Source organism: Hermetia illucens, chromosome 1, assembly GCF_905115235.1.
Source record: "Hermetia illucens chromosome 1, iHerIll2.2.curated.20191125, whole genome shotgun sequence".
Lineage (NCBI taxonomy): Eukaryota > Metazoa > Arthropoda > Insecta > Diptera > Stratiomyidae > Hermetia > Hermetia illucens.
Window position 1 is genome coordinate 106,153,235 of NC_051849.1, and position 26,880 is coordinate 106,180,114.

The 26,880-nt window shown below is 41.2% G+C and overlaps 1 protein-coding gene across 1 annotated transcript in view; it reads right to left on the bottom strand.

The window, feature by feature from the left end:
• Positions 1–26,880, bottom strand: part of LOC119647231 (scavenger receptor class B member 1) — a 268,776-nt gene that overhangs the window by 192,991 nt on the left and 48,905 nt on the right. Inside the window, exon 2 of the mRNA XM_038048088.1 lies at positions 15,023–15,133. Within this exon, the coding sequence (XP_037904016.1) occupies positions 15,023–15,059 (37 nt within the window). The 5' untranslated portion in view covers positions 15,060–15,133. The remainder of the gene's footprint in view (positions 1–15,022; positions 15,134–26,880) is intronic.

The window sequence follows — 26,880 nt, forward strand, 5'->3', positions numbered from 1 at the left end:
GTCTATCAAACTCACACATCTAGAGCGCGTACAAATAGTGTTTTTCTAATGATAACGAGCGGACTATGAGTTTACCAAGGAATATCGGACAATGAGTTCCACTTCCTTTGTATTGAAGATCTTAGAGCATGTGCAAGACCCCAATTTAAGAATGATTATGGAAAAATCGCCCTTTACAATTCTCAACAGACCTACCTCAAAGAAAAATTAATTGTGATTGAGAAGAAACTCGGCTACGGGATTCCCGATCAGGTTGAAGTGACTGACTGACCAAAAATGGGTATAGAAGCGAAAAGACCGATCGATAGATGCCGAGAATATTTCGAACAGATTTCAACGGAAAAATTTCTTTATCCTCTACTTTTACAAGCGCTCTCGATATTTGGAGCAACGCCACTGCAGTCGAGGGAGCAATAAAACGATTGAAATCGGGGAAAGCAGCAGCACCCGACAATATTGCGTCTGAGCTCTGAAAAGCGAAGCGCTAGAATCCAAAACTACGACTCAGTGAGTTCTCCAATCAGGTTATTGAGAAGGGTAGAACACTATTTGACTGGCAAGGAAGTATCGCCATTCCAATATGAATTGGAATATAGTCCCACAGAATGTTCTACTTACCGTCCGACACGTATTCGCTTGACCTGCCCTGAACTAAACCATTTAAATACCTTGGATCAATGCTATCAGTAAATGGTGAGCTACGTTATGTAATTACCTCATGTGTCAGTGTAACTTGGATGGAAAGGCGCTTCCCAATTAGCGTTTTTTTTGTGATCGACATATCAACTTAGTCTCAAATCCGAAATTTACCGCAGTGTCGTCCAGTCCGTTGCCCTCTATGCTTCTGAATGTGGCTGACTATAAACAATGAGCGCCACCTCGTGCTAATGGAGACGAAGATTTGCGTTGAGCCAGTAGCGTAACACACCATGCTCACATCCGAAATGAGGTTATTTGAGAACAATATGGGGTTGTGCCGATCGTAGAAAAATTGCGAGAGGCAAAGAGGCATCTTCGATGGTATGGTCATGTAATTCGTACTAAGGAGAATCCACTTGCCAATATTGGTCTGAACACCGAATTCGATGGACAACGACCAAAATGCCCATTAAAACGGCAATAGCTTGATACGCAGCTGGTGATCCGAAAAAATCGCGATTCAATCTAGACCAATCGTTTCACCGGGCAAAATCAAAGGCTAAGGAACACAAAAGAGACGAATTGATATCTTTCGTAAACTTTATCGGCTAGTTCCAAGATTCATAATTTCCAAAGATTTACACTTCATGGTCCCGTACACCGAGATCGCCGTAACATAGCATTAATTGTCCTTCATGGACGGACGGAGTGAGCATTCTTTAACTACAAAGGTGTTTGCATTAGCCATTAGAAACAATTTCTACGATATATTTCAGAAAGTTCAAATTTAATTTGCCTTAATTTTCTTTTGAACCGATTTCTGCAGTCTAAAATATTTTCTAAAGTGTTCATATGACCTGAAGGGCTCTACGCATATATATTGCTAAACCCCCTCAAACCAATTAATGGTGTTATAATTTTTCATTCCAAAATGCCGAAATCCCTGGTTCTGGTAAAAAATGAAGTCTTCGTCCAAATGTTACGCAATTAATTCATTTCCTATTATGATTTATCAACCATAATTCAATATAATGCTAATCAATGCAAACAATGTGCTTCAAAAATAAGAAAAATCTCACGGCAACCATCTCCAGAAAAGCTTCAATTGTTTGCAAATCAACACTTTCCATTTTACGGGAATTAATCAATTAAATTATAATTAGAAACTGCGCATAGCTATTCGAAGATTTCCCTCATTGTTGGCGGAAAATGAGCAATTTACATTCTTTCTATCGTCTCCTCCGTTAATTATTTTAACAAGTCAGGCAAAATATACAGATTTATGAATAAGGGAGTCTGAAGTGCAGCGTTATCACCGGTTGATGATAGGTGCATGTAAATTATTATGCAGTGAACTGGCTGAGCTGCATCGAACCTTTGCTCGAAGACCTATCTTCCACCGCAAAGGCGTGTTGGGCTAGAACCCACTAATCACTGGACCCCTAGTAGGTCGACCATTGGATCAGGCACACGACCGAACACTGTATTTAATGCTTATTATCCAATCATTTGAATAAATATAAAGTAACGTGTGAAAATTGCAGGCTTGGTATGCAAAGCGCGAAAATGACCTCGGACCACGATATTTCAATTTTCTTCCGAACAGAATCAACGGTTGCACCTAAACGCCTGTAGGTATGCTATACAAAAAGGAAAACAATTGTAGCTACATTTCGAGCTTTTCAATCTATTCCCATGCACTTTTGCCACAAACCTGAACACAAAGATTAGCTTAAGTTACCGTTCGGACATATTTTTAAAGAAAAGTAGGAAATTTATTTTCCATTTGAATTTTTGTTCAACTAGGAGCAGAAAATTATTGTATATTATTGCAGTTTCACGCCTTAAAAAACTTATTATGTTTTTATTGAGGGAGAAGCCTGTAAATCGGATATTTTTAAGACTCTTTCAGTTGGTCCACTATCTGTCAGCTGTATTTGATTCGGAAACGGTTGCATCTATTGACAAATGCGAGTTTTCATCCGCTAGTGTTAAAATTTCTTGAAGTGTTTTCAGTATTTAAAATAATTTCGAAATTAGAGCTCCTTAGTTTGTGGCGTGGAAAGAAGGTGAATGCATAAGAGTAATTGTTCCAATTGCAATATAGAGCAGACATTTGTTCCATTGGTATCTAGCACGTAATATATGCATATATTATATGGGAATATCCACTTTCGTGGCCTAATGGTATTCAACGTTTTAAAACTTGCACAGAGACGGCAACTTTGACCTATTATAACGTTGTTAGTAATAGCGCGATTTTCACTAAACCTGGTTGAATCATGCTCTATATTATTGCAATATATTATATTCATGATTCTAGAATGAACCTAACGGGGTTTTGCAGTCAATTACTAAAAATTATTGTAATGCACTATTATTAACTTGATTGATGTGGAAGTTACTTCGGAGCCTAGGCACCATATAGTGGCAGTTTCATGACTTTTCAGACTTTTCAGTTGAGTAATTTCTGAGAATGGGTCCGTAAAAGACATGATCAATTTCGACCCCCCGCACTGTCTAACAAACGCCAAAACTAAAATCGAAAAGTACTAGCCAAGACGTTTTTTTAATACCACACATGACTATATTTAGTGGAAAAATGTATACCCCCCTTTTGCATGTATGAGGATCCTCTTTAAATTCGAAGTAGAATGATGTAACTCACTTAGTGCGTGAGCGTTCATAGTGAACACCTTTCAACCAAATTTGGTGTCAATCGCTATAACCGTTTCCCAGTAAAATGCGTACGACAAACAGACAGACAAACAGAAACCCGACCCCCAGAGACAAAACTTTAAAAATGGCAGATCCAATGAGGCCAGTTACCAGTTTGAGTTCTGTTTCAAAAACAAAACGTAACACGTTCTAGGTTACCTCAACGACACAATGGTCTCGAAAGCTTCGACAATACGCTCTACACCTCGTCGAAAAGCGCTTTGAAAAAACGGAATTCCACCCTAAGATACTAATTCGTTGGCCAAATGCCTGAAACATTGCCAAGTCATAAGTTGAGTATAAGATTCAACCCTCCTTCTTTAAAACTTCTGGCCTGGTAGGGGTACATACATAGAGGATCAGCACAGATCATTGTAAAGTGCTAATTGTAAATGGTAGTTCTTAAATATTTGCTTTAAATGTTGCTGGTAACATGAACTCTGACAGTTCAAGGTAATGTGAACCGCACCAGGAGCTGTTCACGGAGGAAAAATGGGAGTGGATTGGAAACTAAGGCTGGTGAAAAGACTTTCGGGGAGTGAAGTTTTGAAGGTCGAAGAGAGTAGAAGCATTTGGGAGTGTATTGTTGGCTAATAGAATAAAACGCGATACCGTTAATTAACTCCGTGTCGGAACCAAATCCAACCTGAAAAAGAAGGTTAATATTACTGAAGTGCGAATTTCAATTTGGGGTTGATTGTTTCTTCTTTTTCTCCGGTATTTTGGCGACATCCTCGCAATAGGTGGATCCCAGTGGGCTCAGGGTGACGTTCAACTAGCAACCAAGCACAGGAATGATCTGATCGCGACAAATAACAATTTCATTCCAGCACTTTAAATCCGGACAAATCATGACGTCGCAGTAATCTATCGAGCTGCAACTACAATAACTTACTTCGGCGAATATGAATGGTGGTGACAGGGATATGAACAAAATACAAAAAAAACTCCAACGTGAATTTTTAAGCGCTAGGCTCACCGGAATTTGCAAAAGGTAATTGGACCGTTCCAGATCACATAAACCGGAGGATGGAGATCACGTGTGACGGTAGGATGGCAAAACTTCATTAGATGGTGAGTACGTTAAGTTGCCTTGGAAGATATTTTTTCGTTTTATTCGCTAAAAGTGTCTAATTTAAACAAATACGTATTTCAGAGGCCAACTGTCCCCTTCTTCAGCGTTTTTATCATCTGAAAAAAAGTTTCCCCCATTTGCATTTTTTATACCTGGGCTTGTGATTATAATATCCCAACTAGGCTTCTATTCTTCTCCTAAAAGTTACACAAAGGTTGAAAAATTGTTGCCCATGGCTGTGTATAACCTTTTTCAGGGGAATTTTCGAAATGTGGAGGCTCTCGTAGGAATCTAGTCTCCTAACGCCGTTCACCACCTTCAAGATGTTGGCGTTGTCCAATGGCATATGGTGTCCCTGCTCTATTATGTGTCTGGCAACCGCGGACCTTATGTAGGGGTTCTTCTTATTTTTACCGGATTTGGCCTCTTTTAAGTGTCCTTATACCCTGGTGTGGACTAGCCATTTTGTTTGTCCTACGTAAATCTTGTCGCAGTGTTATTAGTTATTAAAATCGGTTCAATATTTGTCTGTCTGTCTGTCACACGTACTTTTCTCGGAAACGGTTACACCGATTGGCACGAAATTTGGTGAGAAAGTGGGAACTGTGAACGCCCAGTCATGCAGTGAGTGATATCCTTCTACGTTGATATTTACGGGGGGGTTCCCACACATGTAAAAGGGGGGTGTAAAATATTTTCACCGAATATAGTCATCTGGGGTATCAAATGAAAGGTCTCGATTAGCACTTTTCGAAGCCGTAGTTTTGAGATTTGTTAGAAAGGCGGGGAGGCGGAGGGGTGGAAAGTGATGATTAATTAAACGAGCCCATTTTCAGAAACTACCTAACCGAAAAATCTGAAAAAATTAATGAAGTTGTCTCTATATGGTGCCCAGGCCTCAAAATACTCTCCATATCGATATCTGTTCAAATTAAGTCATTAACATCCCCTTAAGTTTATCCCAGAGTTATAAAAGTTGGTAGTAGTATAAAATATAATATGAACTATATTATCCACAAGTTTGATCAAAATCATACTATTACTAAGGAAGTTATAGTAGCTCGAAGTTGACTTTACCCTGTAAATTTACAGCAACTAAATATCAATATCACAATAAAGTGGGCAGTCAGACATGCTAAATGAAAATACATAACGGGCTACGTACAAATGGCATAGTTCTACACTCAAATATACTCACAGAAAAACAAACAAAAGCTTTCATACCTGAAGCGCCCAGCTTCCGGTTTCCCAACTTGTTTGCCTTTTTACTTTCATTTTAATTTCCGAGTTATCACAATTTCCTCAGATGCCGGATTTTATTTAATACTAGCACTAAGTGCCAAGCATTTACGCTCGCACAATCCTACCTACTTAAAAACTAAAGGGGCGCCGGTCAATGGAAGAATCCGTGGAGAACTCCTCGCAACATCAAGGACGGATGCAGAATGGTGTACTTCTGCATCCTTTGAACCAGACTCTGCGAAAGTCCCAGGACATTAAGGGAAGCCGTGAGGGATTTAGGTACAATACCTGTAGCTGACAATATTATGGGAACTACATCCACCCGCTCGATACGCCAAATTTCTTTGATTTCTCGACCCAGTAGCTCATAGTTCACCTTCTTCTCCACGTACTTCCGTTCGATGTTGCTATTATGGGGGATAGCAACATCAATAATATACGCGGAGCGACCCGTCTTGTCAACTAACAGTACGTCAGGCTTGTTATGTGCAGAATGACGATCAGTCAGAACTTGCCGGTCCCAATACATGCTGTAAGCAGAACTATCAAGTACTGCTTGCGGCTCATATCGGTAAACCGGACATGTTCCCGTGATCAGCCCATGCTTATATGCAAGGTTTTGATGGATAACCTTACAAACAGCATTATGCCTGGTGATGTATTGCACCGGTGCCATAACAGTACAGCCAGAAATAAGATGGTCTAACGTCTCTAACGCCAAACCACACATTCTGCACTGGTCGTTCTTCACCCGTTCTTTCATGATGAGCTTTTTATAAGCTCGGATGGCGACCACGGCGTCCTGAATGGCACACATCAACCCCTCCGTCTCAGCAAAGATCTCCCCAGCACACAGCCATCTGTTCGAGAAATGCAAATCGACAAATGGTTGCCGAAGACAATTCACGTGTTTACTGTTCATTCCCTTCGACTTCCATTCATCGATCCGCTTTTGGCCCGACATCACCCCACTCTGCCTTACAGACAGCCGCATGCAAGGGAACCTCCTGCTCTTTGCTGTAAAAATAAGCGCGCAGCAAGTCGACTTTGCGATGATGTTGTGCCGCCACGTCAACCACGCCCCTACCCGATGTCACGAGGCAGGCTCATCCACTCCACGCAAACTTTGGATAATTCCACACCGGTCGTCGTCCACGGCAATATTCCGAATGCATTAGCCAATGAAGGGATAGCGAATACATTCAACGCGCTTATTTTATTCTTCCCCGAGAGATGCGATTTCAGCACCAGCTTTACACGTCGCAGAAATTCAGACAAGAGAGATCCTTCAGTTCACAAACTCGAGCATGGGTTCCTTGCAGAATTTCTAGGTACTTATAGAAGTCTGTCTCGGCCATAGCTTCAATGTAGTGGTCACCAATGCTATGTCCGGCATGTGGCTCGTGATGACCTTTGTGGATAGCTTGGATTCGACACTTGTTAATCCAAACTTCATCCGAATATCACGGATGAACATGTCTATTATTCGCAACAGACTTCTAAGACGGTCGTCAGTCCCAGCATATAGCTTGATGTCATCTAAGTACATCAAGTGTGTCAGTTCGCACTTAGCATGTAGGCCATATTTTATTGCAAAACCATGCCCTCTAGCTTAATTTAGTAGTCATGGAAGGTGGTTCAGTGCGACACAAAACCAAAGAGGACTCAACAAATCCCCCTGGAAGATGCCCCTCTGTATACGGATGGGCTCTGAGGTATTAGCACATTCAGATCTACGGACTGATTAGGTGATATGCCACCCTTCCATAACTGTCGCGAAAAACTTTATTAGTTTCGGATAAATGCGATACAGATGTAGGATGTCGATTAGCCAGGTATGCGGAACGCTATCAAAAGCCTTGGCATAATCGATATAGCAACTAAAGTGGTTTCTTGGCCTGTAGTTGCTTGTCCTACAACTACCGAGTCGATAATGAGTTGCTCTTTGCAACCCCTTGACCCAACTCGGCAGCCCTTCTGCTCCTCAGCTCCAGACAGAATGTTGTTGACTCGTTGGTCTCGAGGTGCCCATTGATCCTTCCATTGATAATGGACGTGATGAATTTGTAGAGGGTTTGTAAGCAAGTAATAGGTCTTGTGTCTTCGGGGTCCTGCACCGTGTCCTTCTTAAGAATAAAGTAGGTAATCCCTGCAGTGAGGAAGGGTGGAAATTCCTCCGGCCGACTCGTGACCTCATTTATACTGCGTGCCAACAGACGGCACCCGATCCACACCTGCGCGTCTCCAGTTCTTTGAGTTGTTTATGGCTCGTCGAACTTCCTATTCGGTAACATCCGCAAAATTCATGCCAGGCGTATTGGCATGGCGGATGCCTTAGGCGGTGATGCACTCGGCATATTGGGCGTGTAACCCCGTAAGTCCACCCGAATTCTCTTTCGCTTCCGTCACCGGAAACTGCACTGTCTGGACGCTCTGTTGGGATTCATTGAGAGATCTGAAGAAGTTCCGCTGGTTCCTCGCGTATGTGGACACATCTGGAATGACTTCCGGCATACCGTCGTAACCGACTGCATATGACAAAAAGTTTCTGTTTTGGTGTATCCAGAATTTCAACTACAGGTGTCGCACTGGGGATGGCGTAGTTTCGGTAAACCCTCTGCACTTTATTTTTCACCCGTCTGCTGGCATTGCCAGTACTGATCTGAATTAGTCTAGCAATATCCTGCCTTAGTGAGTCCCGCCGACGTTCCAGACGAATTTTCCATGGTGGATCTCTTTTGTCACTCAAACCAATAACACGAAAGCGAATTTTCTGACCGTGCAATCTGATAGCCGCAACTGCATCACAATACACAAGTGATTGTAGTTGCAGCAGCGACATATCAGCACATAGCCGAGATGCAATCTCATCATTGATTTCAGGTAGAATTCCCGGAGTCGCTGGAAATGCATAGAGCCTGGGAATACCTGGTCTATGCAAAGGATTCATATCCGAGAATTCCATACACGCTCTTTGGAATTCGTCCCGAACCTCAGCGGAAACTTCAGCTGGAGGGTGGAGAAGAGTGCTTCGGCGAGTACTGAAACTGTTGACTGCAGTGCGGCATAGTGTTGTTAATGCCGCCGCCTCTGCCTCCATCGAACCTCGGTCCCCAGTTTCGCCGATGACCTCAAGTCGAAGACGCTCTCTGATCGTGACCGGGAGTGTGTCGCTGCGAGTAATAAAGCGGTACTGGTCTGCACTTTCCACACCTACCCCCTGAGACGCTGCAGTGGCGTAGAGCCATTCAGATTGAAGCTATCCATCCCTCCTCCTTTCACAACTGGGCTTGGGACCGGTTTCGTTGAATATTATTATTATGATTTATTTGTCATTTATGGCTTAGAATAAATGGAATCATGAAGTATAACTCCTTTTCCTGGATCTGAGGGCTTCACTCTTCTCCTCGTTGATCCCACAAAACTCACATATATAGGGACATCCTCTCAAATAATGGCCTGAGGATGTCGAGGAATGGAGGGAACCTCAGGGGCCGCGCCTAATTGAAAAACTAAGGCAAATGAATCAATAATTGGGGCTGCCATCAGCCGTTGATCTTTCACCCGGTTTTTAGGACTCCACGCGCTTTTTTTACATTTTCCGCCGTCGCGAATTCGTTTGGTTGCTTGGTGATTTTCAGATCCGTCGCAGACCCGCGCATTAATACAGACACGTTAATTTTGTATGATGACACATAAGGGATCGAAGTATTCAAAGGACCCCTCCCCCACATTCCCGAGCCTGGCTAGCACAGAGGCGTGCAAGAACGTGTCAACCGAGTGCTTTGATGGATCTTCACTATTTGCGGGCAGATCTTCACGGTACACTTAGCCAATTTCTTTTAAGTTTTGGGGTAGCTCTTCCCTTTAGGTCATCTTGACCATTTAGAATGGTCATTTGAACGGGAAGTACACAGAAAGCGATGAAGAAACGGCAAACCATTTGCTTGAAGTACACTTCCCAGGCAGCATCAGTGCATACATACAGTGCATACAGCCCTCAACCAAGAGACTGGAATCTGGCATGCAAAGTAGTATCACTGGAGCGAGTGAAATGGGCATTTAACTCGTTCCATAGATACAAGTCTGCAGGTCCGGATGACATCATCGCTGCGCTAGTAATAGAAGGAACGGATGCACTGGGTCTACACATTCGGAACATATATCGTGCATGCCTAGCACGCCCACAGGGAGGGGTGCTGTGGCTCCTGGAGGACAAAAAAGTCTTCGCCGAAGCATTTGCAGACGACCTAGCCGTAATACTTACCGGCAAGTTTGCGCACACAGTATGTGACCGCTTGAATGCAACTCTGCAACTCTGCTACAACACTGCTGGTGCCTCCGCAATGGACTCAGGGTGAACGCTAGGAAGACTGGACTAGTTATGTTGACTAGGAGCGTCAGGTGGGGTAGCTATACGCTACCCACCTTAGCAGGTGCGGAAATTCAGCTGGCACAAACAGTACTTAGGAGTACATTTCGACTCCAAGTTAACGTGGAAGCATCATATCCAGGAACAATATCGAAAATCCTGCAGATTGCTCTGCTGCTGTAGGAATGCGATAAGTAAGACCTGGGGACTCTCACCCAAACGGATATACTGGATGTATACATTCATAGTAAAACCCATTTTGATGTATTCATGCATCGTCTGGTGGCCAAGACTGAACTTTGCTAACAGCAGAAAGCTGCTAACGCAGATTCAGAGACTTGGTTGCCTAAGTATTACTGGATTAATGAGTACTACGCCGACTGCGGCACTTGAAGCTATCCTAAATTTACCCCCCATTCACTTGGAGGTGAAACGGAAAGCGGCAAACGACGCATATAGGCTTGATACCATTGGGGCGTAGAAAGGCGGCCAATCAAACGGTCATGCGTCTATCTGGAAATTCCTTGAAAAACATCCGGTAGCCCTGATGCCAACCGATCATATGGTTTCCAGATTCGTCTTTGAAAACATATACACTGTCGTAGTCACCGAAAGAGAAGAATGGTCGACAAGTGCCATGAGTTTTTTCAGATTACAGACCTAATAATCTTCACCGACGGGTCAGTCATGGAGGATGGATCGGGCGCAGGGGTGTTCTCAGAGAATCCGATTATAGAACTGGCCCAAATCCTCGGAAAAATGACGACCATATTCCAGGCGGAGATATATGCCATTTCATTGGCAGCAGAAGAATGTCTGCGACAAAAATGGAGGGGTCGCACCATTCGAATCTCTTCCGACAGTCGGGCGGCATTATCGGCACTAAATGGCAGCAACATATCAAGCCAGTTAGTGTGGAGTTGTCATCAGGTGCTGCTGAAACTTGGCCGACTGAACGAAACATTCCTGATGTGGGAGGCGGGGCACTCTAACATCGCCGATAATGAGGAGGCTGACAGACTGGGTCGCCGAGGGTCTGGATCCACAATGGTGGGGCCAGAACCAGCTCTTAGAATCCGACCATCTACTGTCAAGTCTACTCTGAGGGGTGAAATTGCAAGGATTCACGCAACCGAGTGGAGAAATTTGAACTCTTGCCGGCAAGCGAAAATCCTTGTGAAGGAGCCTAGGGCCACTAGAGCGGCATTTTTATTGTCTCTTAAGAAGTGGGACATGAAAACCCTAGTAGGGCTTTTGACGGGACACTGCTCCTTAAATTACCATATGGAAAAGATTGGGGTAGTGGTCTCGGCTATGTGCAGCCAATGTGAGGAGGAGGAGGAGACGGCCCTGCACTTTGTACGCAGCTGCCCGGCATCCTCAGATCTCAGACGAAGACACCTTGGCAAGGTTTTCTTCAATGAAGAATCTGCAGACTCTCTCCCTCTGGAGAATGTTCGATTCGCTAAAGCTTGCGAACTGCAAAGCCATTGAATAGACAACTTTCGGGGATAGTACAATGGGCCTAACAATGGCCTGAGTGCTCGGAGCTGCGGCTCCCCCCAGTTAACTAAACTAAACCAAAAGCAAAGGGACTGCTGAATATATATATAATATTATATATTCAGAAACCAGGTTCTACTATAGATTTTATACAGTTTTGGACAGATGCCACTATTTTGGTGAAAGTTATCTTCAAGTTATGTGAATATCATTCTGACCCCAAGCTAAGATAAAGGAGGAGGGTTTGAGGCAACGAATTTATTACAATCCTCAGTAAAAGAACCAGTGTTCAGGGACAGTGAGAAAAAAGTAGTCGTACTGCATCCTACTTGATCACACCCCTTCATCACGGAGTTCAACTCAACTCTGCGGTTTGGGGTTCGAAGCAGGTGGCCTACAAACCGCCATCCAGCAAAAAAACACCATGTACAGACACGGTTTGAATCGCCTCATATCAAGACCCAAACTGCGATTCCGATCACTACCGCCGAATTTCAAAGGCTCGTGAAATAAAAAGCAACCCACCTCGAAACTTTGACCTGGGAAAGCTACGCATTCGTACATAACTCCGATCCAAAATATTCCTATATGTTTCCAGACTGCAAGTCGGCAGTTTATATGAGTTCACTTTAAATGATAATGACGTGTATGACGTCGTACCATATGGCACTTCTAGGATGAATTTAAAGGGTGTTTTCGGGTAACTTTCTAAAATATGATAATGATGATAATATTACTAACTTTATTTGAGCAGGTATGAGAATGAGATGTACAAACGCCTCAGACGCCAAATTTTGTATGGATGGATTTTATTTGATATCCCACATGACAATATTTAGTGAAAAAACATTTATACCCCCCTTTTTCATGTATGGGGACCCCCCCCCCCCCCCCCCCCTAAATTCGTTGTTTTACCTTAATCATCAGGTTTTGTTTCACACAAAACCTTAAAAAGGGCTCCCCTAATAGCAACAAAGGGTGAAAGGGCCGGGGAGAAGTAACTTCTTCATATATGGGACTTTAAAATTTCATTCCAATGTCAACTATTCACCCGAAATTGATAAGTCCCAACTGCTATAACTTTGGTGGTAATGGGCGGACTCATGAACTTTGACATGTATATGCGAGATATTGTCCTCTATGTTGGTGCAAAATTTTCGACTCCTAGGATGAACTTTTTAGTCAATTTCTAAAAGTTGATAATATACTATTAGCAAGTATATTTTAGGTCTAGATTTCAAATCATATTTCATGCTGATTTTTTTGGATTTTCTGGTTGGATAGTTTCCAAGTCCTATCAAACTTTAGGTGTGCACATTTGGATTCCTTACTCGCGCACTTTACAATCACGTTAAAACTAATATCAAATTCGGAAAGTACTAATCGAGGCCTTTCATTAGATACCCCACATGAACATCCGGTGAAAAAATTTTTACATCCCCGATTTGCATGTTTGCTACTCCACATATGTCACTAACTGTATGCGTGGGATTTCATTGTTCCCATATATCCACCAAATTTCGTTTGGATCGGTTCAGCTATTTGGGACAGAAGTACGTGTGACAGACAGACAGTTTTGTTTTACACGAAACCTTAAAAGAGATTTTCACGAGATTATTATTGACTTGGAAAAAGCATTTCACAGAGTCCCCCGGGTATAATTCGGCAAGCCTTAGAAACACGGTTAGTCCCGCAAAGGAACCTTAAAATTTAAAAGAAATTTATAGATACATGTGGTCGCCAACAGGTAAAAAAGTTTCTTTGAAAATGAAAGTGGATGTGCAAAAGAGATAACAGATTTGGAAAAATCCAGACGACATTTTCTGTGGATTCTTCAGAATCTTTCCAACCTTTTCGAAGCTTGCTAAATAAGCTTTGAGGTTGGGACAATTGCATACACGGGCCTTGTTTATAGGTATGTAAGTATGTAGGTATCAATAAGAGTGAACCACTCAACATTTTCGCTAAGCTCACGAGCTGTACAGAACTTCCTACCTGTGAGCGTCGGCCATGACTTGCCGTCTCGAGGTGCTCGTTGGCAAGTAAACTTACAGTCTTAACGAAATTATTGATTGTGAGGCAAACTGGCATATAGAAGCTGGGACTTGGAGTCAATTCTCTTCTTCTCTTGAGGCTAGAAACTTTATTCAACGTGCTCTATTGAAATCTGAAGTTCGATTTGTATGTTGTTCCAAGAGGCAGGTTTAGAGCATTTGTTCCCCTACCTCACGGCAGATCACCCTTTTGACTCCGCAGTCTCCTCGCTCGCGAGACAAAAAACCTGTTAACGAAGAAACATCCTCAAACTTATGGCTTAAATGAAGTTCTGTCCTGTATGTCCTGTCATAAAAACATCTGAAAAATTCGCGGACGAATCAATTTCGAATGTTCGCTCCGTGGACCATATTTTAATACCGGTACCCCTTGCCTTTCGATTTTCTCATATGCATACAAAATAGAAAGGTCAATACAAGTATTTTAAAATCAAATACTGATTCCTAATCGATATCAGTGCAATATGGTTTGAAAGTATGAATACCGATGCACAAAAACGTTTACATCTTATACTAAACATTCCTAAAACGACGATTATTCAAAGCTTTTACAACCTCAATTAACATTTTGGCACACTTATTTATACCCTCCCACATGCAAATGATCGATAGTATCTTTTTATTCCCTGCTGCAATTCAATTAGTTTTTTACTGACTTTTTACGACATCTGACCCGCGAGTAAACCGGCAACTTTTTTCCATTGGTTGGTCTCAAATTATACAGAAAGATATTACTTTTTGTGGTAGGTAAAGGCATGATTTGCTGAACAGCGGATTTGTTGAAATGATGTAAGGCATGCATATGGACCTATATGTCTACCAGGGCTAACTAACAACATTCATCCAAATTGCCAATGTAAATTCATTGGGTTGTGCCGAGTCAGAAAGACAACAGTAGAAAGGCCTCGAAATCCGCGATACGATGCACTTTTCCACGTTTTGTTTAGAAAGTCATTGGGCTGCCTGGAGAAAAGGTAATCGAGTTTTTTCTTCGCCTTCCGTTTCTGCTCTACGAGTTAATGAATGGTCCAAGAAATAAGACCCCAGACTAATTTACCACTAGCACAAGAACAATCCATTTAAGAAATTAGATTCAACCGAAGGCCAATTCATTTGTACATGAAGGTAAAAGGCAACCTTTCACTAATTCAGGATGTAATTGATTGTTAGGTTGACTCTGAGATTTTTACCGAAATTCGCTATCATGGTTGATGTTAACTACTTCATTATTGTGGGAATATTTGCGCTAAACATCATAAATCGATTTCAATGTTCAACCCAATTGGATAACTTATCACAAAGGCAGTGTTATAGCACTTATAGTGCTTCAAAACCACTGGCCTTATCAATGGTCACGTAAATGTAGATGTTGATTCATAATTCCGACAAAATTAATAATCTAAAACAATGAAAACTTACATGATTTTATTGATCTCCCTTTCGAAGGAATACTCATCTCGTTGCTACTTTCTGGGCCTGACTCCACGTTTGCGGTTGAGATTTTAAATGGTTCAGAGGGTGAAACTTTATCTGCAATTCAGAATAAATAATTTATATTGACACTTGACAATTTTCACTGGGACTTTTTATAAGAGGCATAAATACAGTGAGTTGTTAATGCTAAGTGATGTTATTTAAAATATATTGAAATTGGGTGTTATTTTTGAGACATGTCAAGGACATTGACATATTGAAAACAAAAATCAGCTTAAGGTGACGATATACTTCTTGGATGACAATTATACCATCAGCACTTTATTAATTTTCATCAGAGCAAGCTAGGTTTTTTATGTACACATTCAAACTAATGTAGTTAATTTTTTTTAGTTTTTCGACTTCAATTTTCCAATTATTGCGGCATTTTTTTTTGGAGAAATCTATTTAGCATTTTTCATCTCCTTAATATTTAACGGTACAACTCATCTTAAAAATATCCAGCTTAATCCAGTGTTTGGGCACATTTAGGTTGAAATCGAATCAAATCAGGTGGCATAGGTTACTAGTAATTCCATATATTCTGTGATTAAATAAATCGCTCTTTTCTTTTTCAAATAAACATTTACCTGCTTTCAAACAAAGCCATTTATATTAATTAACGATATATTCATTCTCGTTTAACTCAACTCTAAAACCAAATTAATTTATCTCAAGGAACCCATCAGCACCAAAACAATTTGAATACACAGCTTTTCTGTCCCAATGCAACACCTTTGCAACCATTACCAATATACGTTGCTTATTGACTTTGGTAGTTGGCCAGCACCGAGAACAGTAGAGTGAAAGGGGGGACGACACAGCCGTGAATTTTGGATTTGAGACGTTCTTTGATCACGATGACTTGATCCAAGTTGCGCTGATGTGTGACGCAATTTCAAAACATAGTATCTTGTGTTTCTAGGGCAATTCATCCGTTGGACACTTTGAGATGGATTTGATTCCAAAACATAATCAGCAATGGAATTATCAACTTATTTTAAAGTCTGATTTAACCACTGCCATCTTCACATTCTGGTCAACATGTCTACGGATACCAGCTCTTCATTGGAGGTAGTGTCGAAGCAGAGTGCAGCCATGATATAATTGCGGGGACCAGTTTAAACGAAGGATTGGTGCCTTTGAGTAACAGTGAATGTTACTTTTTACGTGCTGCTCCAATATAACAGCACAAAGCGACCACTAGAGCACAAGAACCTCAACTTCATTTTGTGCCTGAATTTCGAATTACGTTAAACAGGGCCACAAAAGTAACGCTCGGCTGTTCCAACGGTGAAGGCGACTGGTGAAAAAGACAATGAAACAGTAGCAGCTAAGAGTCTTGGTGGCCAAAAAGGAGAAACGTCATCAAATTCAAATCCGCGAAAGAAGCCACGAGAAAAGATAACAAAACCCGAGCTACATGACACTCCTTTGTCGGAAGAAAAGGGCGACGAACTCTCCAGTCAGGTGGAAACGCTAGTCATCTCACCGGAGAGGATGGACTTCATCCGAAAGACAAGAGTAGAGAAAAAAAGGCTACTCAAGAAGTGCTGGGTGGCCCTATGGAAAATTAAGGTTACTACCATCGTTCAGTGAAACATTTCCAGATGGCATAATAAAGATGGAAGAACTAATGGACGTTATTGCAAACCAGCAAAATTCCTGGACGGCCAAAGAGGAGCTGAGGAAAAAACCGTTGCATAAAACGCAATGCTCTCAGCCCGCCAGAGGGGAACAAACAATCGGCAAAAGGCAACGAGGGGCGAGCAGCTTGGATCTGTCGACAAGGGCGCAGTAAGCAGAATTCCGCTAGAAGGTAACCAAATCGACCAAGCAGCGTGAAAAAAGGAGGAAATTCAACCACAACAACCTAAGTTAAATAGGAACGGTAGTGGCACCAATGTACCAAAATCAAAGTCGACTATGGCAACATCAACACCAAAGAAAAAGAGAGGGAGCAAACCATGGTCTGAGACCATTCTCATCAATCCGAACGAAGGGAGATATTTCGTGGAAGTTCTTTGACAATTCCACAGCAACGCCAAACCAAAAGTCGCTGGGGCAGATGTTAAATCTATCGGGCGTTCTCAAACCGAAGATATACTTGCCGAGCTCGAGCCGAGACAGTTGAGAGCATTCTAGGCATCAGCGCAGTAGTTTCCTGACTAGAACCTATGTGCAATCTTGAAATAGAGGATCTGGATTGCCTCACTAACACGGAAGAAGTACAGCAAGCGATAAGAAGCGATTACCCAGTTATGAGCAACCTTAAATTGGGAGTTACGTTTGCCAACGCCAAAGGAGAAAAATTGGCCATTGTGACTGTCCCTGAGGGAAAATTACGAACTGGTGGATCATTTGCATAATAAGCCGAAAGTCAGTTCTAAGCCTTTTTTTTAGTGTTAAGCGTACGGACATATAGCAGGGGCAAAGGGCTGCACAGCAGGACTTTGTGTTACAAGTAAGGCGAACCCAGACACAAAGCGAAGACTTGTATATACTTTGCAAGGACCGCGATTTGTAGAAAGAAGATTCGGTTCATGTTCCCGATCGTGGGGAGTGCCAGATCTTCAAAGATGAGCTATAGAAAGCGAAAAGCTAAGCACCATAATCCACATTCTGTAAGCGAACATGCATAGGGGGCCAGATGGTGTAAGAAAAAAGAGCTGACTTGTTGCTTCTCAATGACCAGTACCGAAATAGAAGGTCACCATCGTAGTATACCGATATACCTGGCACTGCTGTCATTTGGCTGATGAATGCGGTTAACTTTCGAGTACATGCCCATTGTCGAGGAATTCGCTTCGTTTAGGTTAGATGAGTCAGTTCACGCGGGTCGTTGACACGGGCAATAATAGTACTTGTTTTATTGGCATAGGACACCAAAAACTGTGTATTATTCGGGACCAGTCTATGATCGTGCTGCGGTTATTCCAACTTTGGACAAATTGTTTAAGATCAAGTGAGACGCCAGGAAAACATTACCTGCATGGAGTATTGTATAGGGAGCTGAGAGTTAGATGCCCTGTGTGGCTGTGCCCATGGTTACAACAAGGAGCAAAAAGTAGTGGGGAGACGACACTTCCTTAATGAAGACCAAAAGGGGCGCGAAGCGGTTTTCATTTGTCTGCCACACTTCGAACGAGCAATTTAACCTAACGCACGAGTTCCTCTGGGACGATATATTATAGTAATGCCTATAAGATGGGTTTGTATGCACATGGCCAAACGCTTTCTCTAGATCCAGAAAAACAATGTAGAGGGAGAACGATAATTCCCACAATGTTTCTCAATGAGGAGGCAGCTCTGAAAGGCGACTCAATTTATAGCCTCAGGCCCGGCTTTCATCATCATCAACGATCCAACAAACGGTATTTAGTTTAGACATCTCTTAGAAAGCAACTCAAGACATCCTGCTTTTGTGTGTCCATCAATTCAACATCCCTAAAAGCTGTCTGACATCCTAGTCTTCGACATCGCTCCATCTCATACAGGGTCTCCCGTCCTCCCTTTCAGCCACAGATATTGTCCGAATAGATTTTCCGGACTTGGTCATCATCACCCACACGGCCGAACTTTATCCATAACTAGACCATCATGGTATCGTTATACAGGCGATAGATTCGTTCATCTGCATGAGACCAAAAATTCTTCGGAAGATTCTTTTTCATGGTTCAGAACTCAAATCTGAAGACTGGGAAGATCATTATCTTTTATAGTAAAAGCTTTAACTCTATGGTGAGAGGTTTCGAACAGAAATCTCTGTTGACTGGCAACAACTGTGCACGGATTTCGTTATCATCACCGTTGTCGATTATGGTTTTCGACCCTACATAGGAGAAATTATCAAAGGATTCAAAGCTGTATTCTCCTATCCTCAGTTTTGATAATGTGGTTGTTACCATATATTTTATCTTGTCTTCATTAATGTGCCCCTCAAAATCCTCATCCTCGATCTGGATGAAGGCAGTTTGTTATCTCAGATTGCTCTTCCCAAGATATCAATATCGTCAGCATATGCCAGTAGTTGAGTGAAGAGGATGGTGCCCCTCGCATTTGCATCAGCCTCACACACTTCTTATTCCTGGACGAGGTTTAAAAGGATACATGATAGGGCACACTTTCGCCATAGATCTTTGTTGATGGTAAAAGGTTTAGAGGGCGATCCTGCTGGTTCCGCGTATTGGTTAGGGCCATCCTGATCAGTCTTATCAATTTTTTCGGAGTACCAAAATCTGTACTGGCCATGTGCAGTTCTACACTGGCCGTGCTAGCATAGGAAGCCTTAAAGTCAATAGAAAGGTGGTGCAACTGCTATGGCCATATTCCATGAATTTCACCGCCTGCCACATAGAGAAAATCTGGTCTGTTACTGACTTGCCTGGAGTGAAGACTCTTTGGTATGAACCCATAATATTCTGGGCGTATGGGGTTGTCCAGCCTAACAAAATAGCGGAGAACATATTATAGAGGATTCTCAGCAAGACAATAAACGGATAATTGCTGTACTGAGTGATATCCCCATTTTTGAGGTTTTGTGTGAAACAAAACCTTATTAAAATCGGTTTACTCTCTGTCTGTCTGTCTACCTGGCTATTTGTTTGTCATAAGCATTTTTCTCAGAAACCATTACACCAAATTTGGTGAGAAGGTGGGAACTATGAAAGTATCTCAATAAGTGAATTTCTTATAAAACCACAATTATTTAAAAAATTAAACTTCGAAAAAATAGTCCTAAAGTCGTCGACCCCGATGGCTAAAGCAGAACATGGAATACCTGAATGGGATGCTAATTTGAACATTTGGTGGGACTGCTTTCCTTTTCGCATATTGGAATGGTTGCGCTTTTTTCGAGTCAGATGGTGTTCGGCCTTCCTCAATAAGCTCTGTGCTTTGTCAGATTTCATTCGTTCAATTCAACTGTTGTGGTAAATAAGCAAATTCTTTCTTTGAAAATATTCGAAATGTTTCCATCTGTTCGTCAGTCGATAGGCTAGGTGCGTCAGGAAGCGTTTCATAACGCATACATGATATGTATGCTGTCAGTTCTTGACATCGATCTCCTACAGAAATTGATATTAGAAAAAAAAAATTTGTATTTCACGTGAATTTATTGCAATCTAAGGTGTGTATGACGTCATCATCATATAAAGTGAAACCTTTATACTCCAAACACCCAGCTCCCGATATTCCGAGTTGTTTACTACATAGATAGTTAATTTAGCTATTCCAGAATATCGTGCAGTATAGTGCCCAAATTTTTTCGAATTCCAATTATTTTTTCCTACCAACAAAAACATCCAAAAGCATAAACGTAAATGTATGTATGTTTCCTTGTTGCTTAGAAGCAATTGCTTAGAACTGCATTTTGCATGCTCTCTCAAAGGCAACTTGTACTAGATAAGTCTATAGACTACAGATTGAAAAAAGTCCAGCTAATTGAAATGGAAACAATAGTTATATATTGCAGACATGGTTTGAGGTAGGGTGGAAGTCGAAGATTAGAAAAATTAGTAAGTCTCAGAATCGAGAGTTTCTGCTCTAAAACTGCCAAATCGTTCTTAGTATTGGGATTTCAGTATGGTGCATGATATGATTAGAGGAAGATGTGCTTGTTTCGTTCACCTTTTTAAGGTTTTGTGTAAACACTAGACAAAACAAAACAAAACCTTATTAAAATCGGTTTACTGTCTGTCTGTCTGTCTGTCTGTTTGTAACGATTGACACCAAATTTGGTAGAAAGGTGGTAACTGTGAGCGCTCACGCATATAGTGACTTACATCCTTTTACGTTGAATTTAAGGGGGGGTCCCCATACATGCAAAAGGGGGATGTAATTTTTTTTTTCATCAAATATAGTCATGTGGGGTATCAAATTAAAGGTCTAAGTTAGTACTTTTCGAGTTTTGACATTTGCAGGAAAGATGGGAAGTTCAGACGTTGAAAGTGATCATTTCTTTAGCGGCCAATTCTCAGAAACTACCTAATCGCAAAATCTGAAAAAAATCAGTGGGGTACGAATATATGGTGCCTAGGCTCCGAAATACCTTCTATACAGATACCTGTTCAAATAAAGTTAATAATAGTACATTACTATAATTTTTAGTAAGTGACAGGGAAACCCCCCTTAAGTTCACCCTAGAATCACGACACGCGACAATATGGGCTACAGCATATAGCACGATACTACCAAATTTGGTGAAAATCGCACTATTACTATTATAACAAAGTTATACTAGGTCGAAACTGTTGCTTCTCTGCAAAATCAAGACTATGAATATGAATATCACCTCAAATTGGATATTTTCACATAATATATGCATATATATCTAATAGGGATATCGAATTGGTGGACCTCGGCGCAAAACCGGGATGTCTGGAGTTCCTTATTAAGGCAGGCCTAGACCGGATACCGGTTGTTGCGCCGTTGATGATGATGATGATATGCATTTATTACGTGCTACATACTAATGGGACAAACGCACACTCAGATCTCTTTACAAAAGAAATAAACAAAACCTTTCATACCTGAAGCGTCTAGCTTTCGATTTTCCGACTTGTTCATATTACCGAAAATACGTCGTCTATTTTACCGTAGAAATAGATGATGCTCCTCGAGTGGAAAACAAATTACGATTGAAATTCTAGTGCTCAGGTAATGCTGAAGATTCCACTAACTTTATAGCTCTACGTTCGTCACTCAAAACTTTATTCAGGCGTGCAAATACTAATATTTGACTTGCTCAAAGTAGAGATCCATGCTGCTCTGGTTACAAAATCGCAATTGACGCTTCTTGAAATCTTTTTCATTGCTATATATAAGATTTATTAAACGGATTTGGCATTATACTCACTCCGTTAGGTTCTTTTTGATCATTTCTCCCCTTTCGTCCTCTTCATTGTCCAATGCAGCTTTCTCCTATTCTTTTTCTAGGCCCTTTCCTCCTCCATTACAAACTTCAACATTTAGTATCTTCAAAAGAGTATCTATATAAAATAAGTCGGAAGCCAAAAATTCAACGCTTCAGATAAAAAAGGTTTTTTTTTTATTTCAAATTTGGAAATATTTCGTTACCCGATGATCCCATTCCCTTTTAAGCAGGTATCTCACAGTCCGCACACTTTCGCCAAATTTAATATTGATCATATTGCCGTTAATAACGAAATTGCGTGTGATTGATAGCCAGACGGACAGTGAACCGATTTCAATCAGCTTTTGTTTTCACCCAAAACCTTAAAAAGTGATGTTATCTTGACCTGATAAAACCAGCAAACATCACTCATTTCCTCCGTTTCAGAAATTTACAGAGCGGAAATTGTCTTCGTTTCGCTTTGGCAGTATATTACGAAAAAAATCCGCTTCAATGCAAGTCCTACATAGTTCCCAGGTGGTAAGAGTTCAAAAACTTCTCAGCTAGTTCTTTAAAAGTTTTTATTCTGTTGATCACTCACTGTTGCTCTTATCGCATGGGTTTCCACCAGCTGTTGACTTTTGGTTTGCTTATGTTGTTGAGCTAATCGAATATATTCGTTTCCTTATCCGGATCCAACCGATGTTCCATCTTGGTCGATTTTTATTAAGGTTTTGTGTAGAACACCACCGTATTGAAATCAGTTTACAGTTTGTCTGTCTATCTATCACACCTATTATCTCAGAAACGATTGCTCCTATTAGTACGACATTTGATAGAAAGGTGGGACCTGAGAATCGACTTGCATGCAGTGAGTAACATAAATCCACGTTGAGTTTACTTTTGTGAGCCGGTATTAGTTTTGACAGTGGTTGTAAAGCGGAAGAGTTCAGGAGTCCGAAAAAGGTCAGATACTTCAAGAACCCGTTCTCAGAAACAACCCAACCCAAATGTCTGAAAGGGAGTACGATGGTCAATACATATAGTATCTAGGCCTCAAAAGATTTTCCATCATATTTATTATAATTAATTTTTTTTAAATTTGCTACAAACTCTCTTAAGTTTATCAGCTTTTGCAATAATAAAAGATATGCTATAAAGCGTGATACTACCAAATAATGCAATTGTGGCCCACAGCCACTTCCACCTTCCGATCACAATGCAATGCCAGACCTGTGTGCCGACCAAGTTCTTTGTTTGAGATAGTATGAGAACAGCGCACCCCGATGATTCGACGCAAACTTGAAGCTTTTGAGTACCAGTAGAGTTCACTTCCTATGTGCTATTCCCATATAGCAGCACAGAAAGAACACTAGCATAGAACAGCCTCAACTTGATCTGGATGTTGGGATAATTTCATTTTCAAATTTTAGACAGATCAACGAAAGTGGATCTAGCGCTTTTAATGCGTCAGGCAACATCCAGTTCGGTGCCCCCGTCGGCAGAAACCACGCTTCCTAGATATACAAATTGATCGACGTCTTCGATGCCATGTCCAATAATGCGGATAGGGAGAATGGGATAAACCGCCACACTGTGAACCTTTGCTTTATTGATTTTTCTTTTCCTTCCGACACTACTTCCGTCCGTCTCTTTCCAAATTCAGAGCCATTTGGTCAATTTCCATGATCCGGTGAGAGAGCAAACAGATGTCGTCAGCGTAGTCGAGGTGTTTTAGGAAAGATGTCATCGTCCATTGAATTTCTCCAAGTCCCCCGGACGTGAAAAATGTCAGTGATAACAAAATAAAATCATATCGGTGACAGGATGCAAACTCCACTTTGGACCTCAAAATCCTCCTCAGTGCAGCATTTTGCGCCGTTATATATCGCTTTTATAATCACTATTAGTTTCTCCGGAATACCCCTCCTACGTAGATCACTCCAGATACACTCCCAGTTCATACTATTGAAAAAGCTTTCTCGAAATCGATAAAGAGCAAGTGCAGCGAAGATTTAAACTTCGTGCACTGTTTCAAAACCATGCGCAAAGTGTTTATATGGTCAATGCAGGAAAATCCGGAGCGGAAATCAGCCTGCTCTCTGTCGATCAAACTTTTGAGATGTTCTTTGATTCGTTTTAGGGTTATTTTAGCTAGTATCTTTGTCAGAGAGCACGTCTCCAATTATCGCATTCAATACGCGTGCTCTATTTTGGAATCTTAGCAGTGGAAGCAGCAAATCTGCAGTAATTGCAGGCGCAGAGATAAATAATTTCGCGGGTAGAAAGTCAAGCCCAGTGGTTTCACTCCTTTTGAGTGCATTGATGGCTGAAATGATTTCTCTTCTGCTTGGAAGAACAGTCCCTATTCGCATGCTATGATGTCATTTTATTCACAAGAGGCGGAACCTCACTGGATACAATACGGTTAAGAACCGTGGCAAAATGTTCTTTCCACCTCTTTAAATGATTGACATCGTGGATGAAAAGTCGACCGTTGACGTCCTTCACAGGACCACATACAAACTCTTTCGTGGTGGAATACACGCTTCTGAGATCATTGCATTCCAGCGCAATAGCAAATTCTCTTTTAGTCGCATCTTACGATTTACGACAATATCGTAACGTCCAGGTAAAACACCATTAAAGATGGATGAACAGTCTCGAAATTGATCCAACTACGTTTTGTCAGAATCAGACTTGTTAGCCTTTAGTGGTTTTATATAAAACAAAACGTTATTAAAACCGATACAGTCCCGATTATTGCTTCTTCCGCCTCAGATTTTGAATGAGGCGCGGCCCCCGCGGCTCCCACCCTTTCTTGACATCCTCAGGCCAGTTTGTCTTTTGAGGTTTTCTGAATCAAGTGGAAGGTAGCCTATTCCGTCCAAATATATCAGATTTCTCACTTTATCTCGAGAAGATAAACATCAATGGGAACATAGCTTCACCCTGCTGTTTTGATAGTGAAGAAGGTGTTATCTATAATTCTCGAATTTACAGATTGGTTGGTTTATCTCGGCCTCTTTTCTTTGGGTTCAAAATTGACTCTCCACGCTAAATTGTTCAAGATTCTCATCATCTCAGCATTCTCCATCCCATTGCTAACTTACCCTCATCATTATCAAGGCAGTTATTCCAGTTTCGTTCTGTGTTGCATCACTGTTTAGTTTCACCTGATTGTCATGCGGACTTGGAGGTCCTTATTCACACCTGAAACTATGCCAAAAGATGGCGATCAAAGTCTATAGTGGCTCCCTATCTGTTCTGGGATTCATCAAGGTTGAGAGTCGACAGCGTTTGGGCAATTTGATTGGAAGTGGCTCCATCTGGAAACCCAAAGTTTGCATAAAACTAAATTATTTTGATTATGATTCACGCTAGCCGTATTATTGCTGATTGAATGTCAATCATTTATCAATGAATCATATCTTTCTTGGCATCTTTCAATTTAGTCACTTTAGCTAAACAAGCGAGAAAACCTATAAACGTTTTTGGTACCTCCACTATGCATCTTCAACGATTCAAGAGAATCGTGACCATATGTTAACATCATTTCCATAACTTTATAGATGGATAAAATGTCTATGCATTTACTTTCGCCTAAATTATTAAATAATAATCAAAAGTTTTGCAATAATTCAACGAAAATAAGGTTTTTATAACCCACATTAGTCATTTTCGTATTTCAAAACTTGATACAAATTAAAATGTGGTGAATTGCACTTTTAGCTCAACAAGTCGCAAACACATCAATGGGCAACACGTTGAGTTGCGCCAACTAGACAAGGTCAGTTTTTACAGCCGTTCTTTGCATTTATCTTTTTTTGTTTCTTTTTGTTGGCAACAAGGTCTGGTTACCTTCATCTCAAAACTGCAAGTATCGTTTTACTAAACTTATCTCACTTTTGAATAGATTTTCAGACTGCAATGCATGTCTTCATTATGACTTATTATTGTTAATATTCGCCCTTGGCATCAGCAATTTGTGGTTCAATAAAAAGTTATTCTATGGTAATTATCATCACCAACCAATAGTGCATTTGTAGTTCTATTTCATTCATCTATTCTCCCAAGTGCATTAACCTGCTTCTCACATGCGCTCGACATTATCCCAGAATATTTATCACTTACCTCAAGAACCTGCAATTATCGCTAGCTTCCCCAGGTAATAGTTTAGCCTACAGTGATCCGTGAGTACTTGCACTATGATCCTAAGGCTCTTCTTGGTGAGTTTCTTCATCCGCGTTTCTTCATTTCTCAGTGACATGGCCATGAACCCCTTTACGATATTCATGTTTCCTTATATTCCTCCCAATAACATTGCTTATTATTTACTCAAGCAAGGTGGTACCAAAGCCCATTTTGGCATTCAGGTCACTCATCAGGAACAGAATGTTACCTTTTGAAAGTCATAATTGCATTGAGTTTCCCATTGAAAATATTCTTCTCCTCTTATCGAAAGTTTTGCTTTCTGAATAAGAAGTCTCTTAACCGGAAGCCTTCAGTCAAGATCCTATCAGTCCTATCCCTGTTCTTGAGGGCGATCGATCTGAATACAATGTGCTGATATTCACTTGTACTTTCGATAGATTTTCAAGAGCGCAGTAATACAGCGCCGAAAGAGAAGGAGGAATGCTTTACAGGGTCAGTCCATCTTACTTTACAGAGCTCCCACAATTTACAATATTTAGCGTATCTGTTAACACCAACATTAAACCGTAAGTACATCCAGAAACTAATTCAGTTCCTTCTGAAACCCCTATAGCGTCGAAAAAATTCGACAATTCAATTGGAGCATTTTAGAATACTTCATTTGAGACTGTAACGGGACACTACAGGACTATGATACCCTGTACCCTAATGGCGCCTTGACAATCGGTCAGATTACGTGTTATGTTACGGCTCGGATCAAGCGCTAGCCATTAATAAGCTCCCAGTATCACCATTA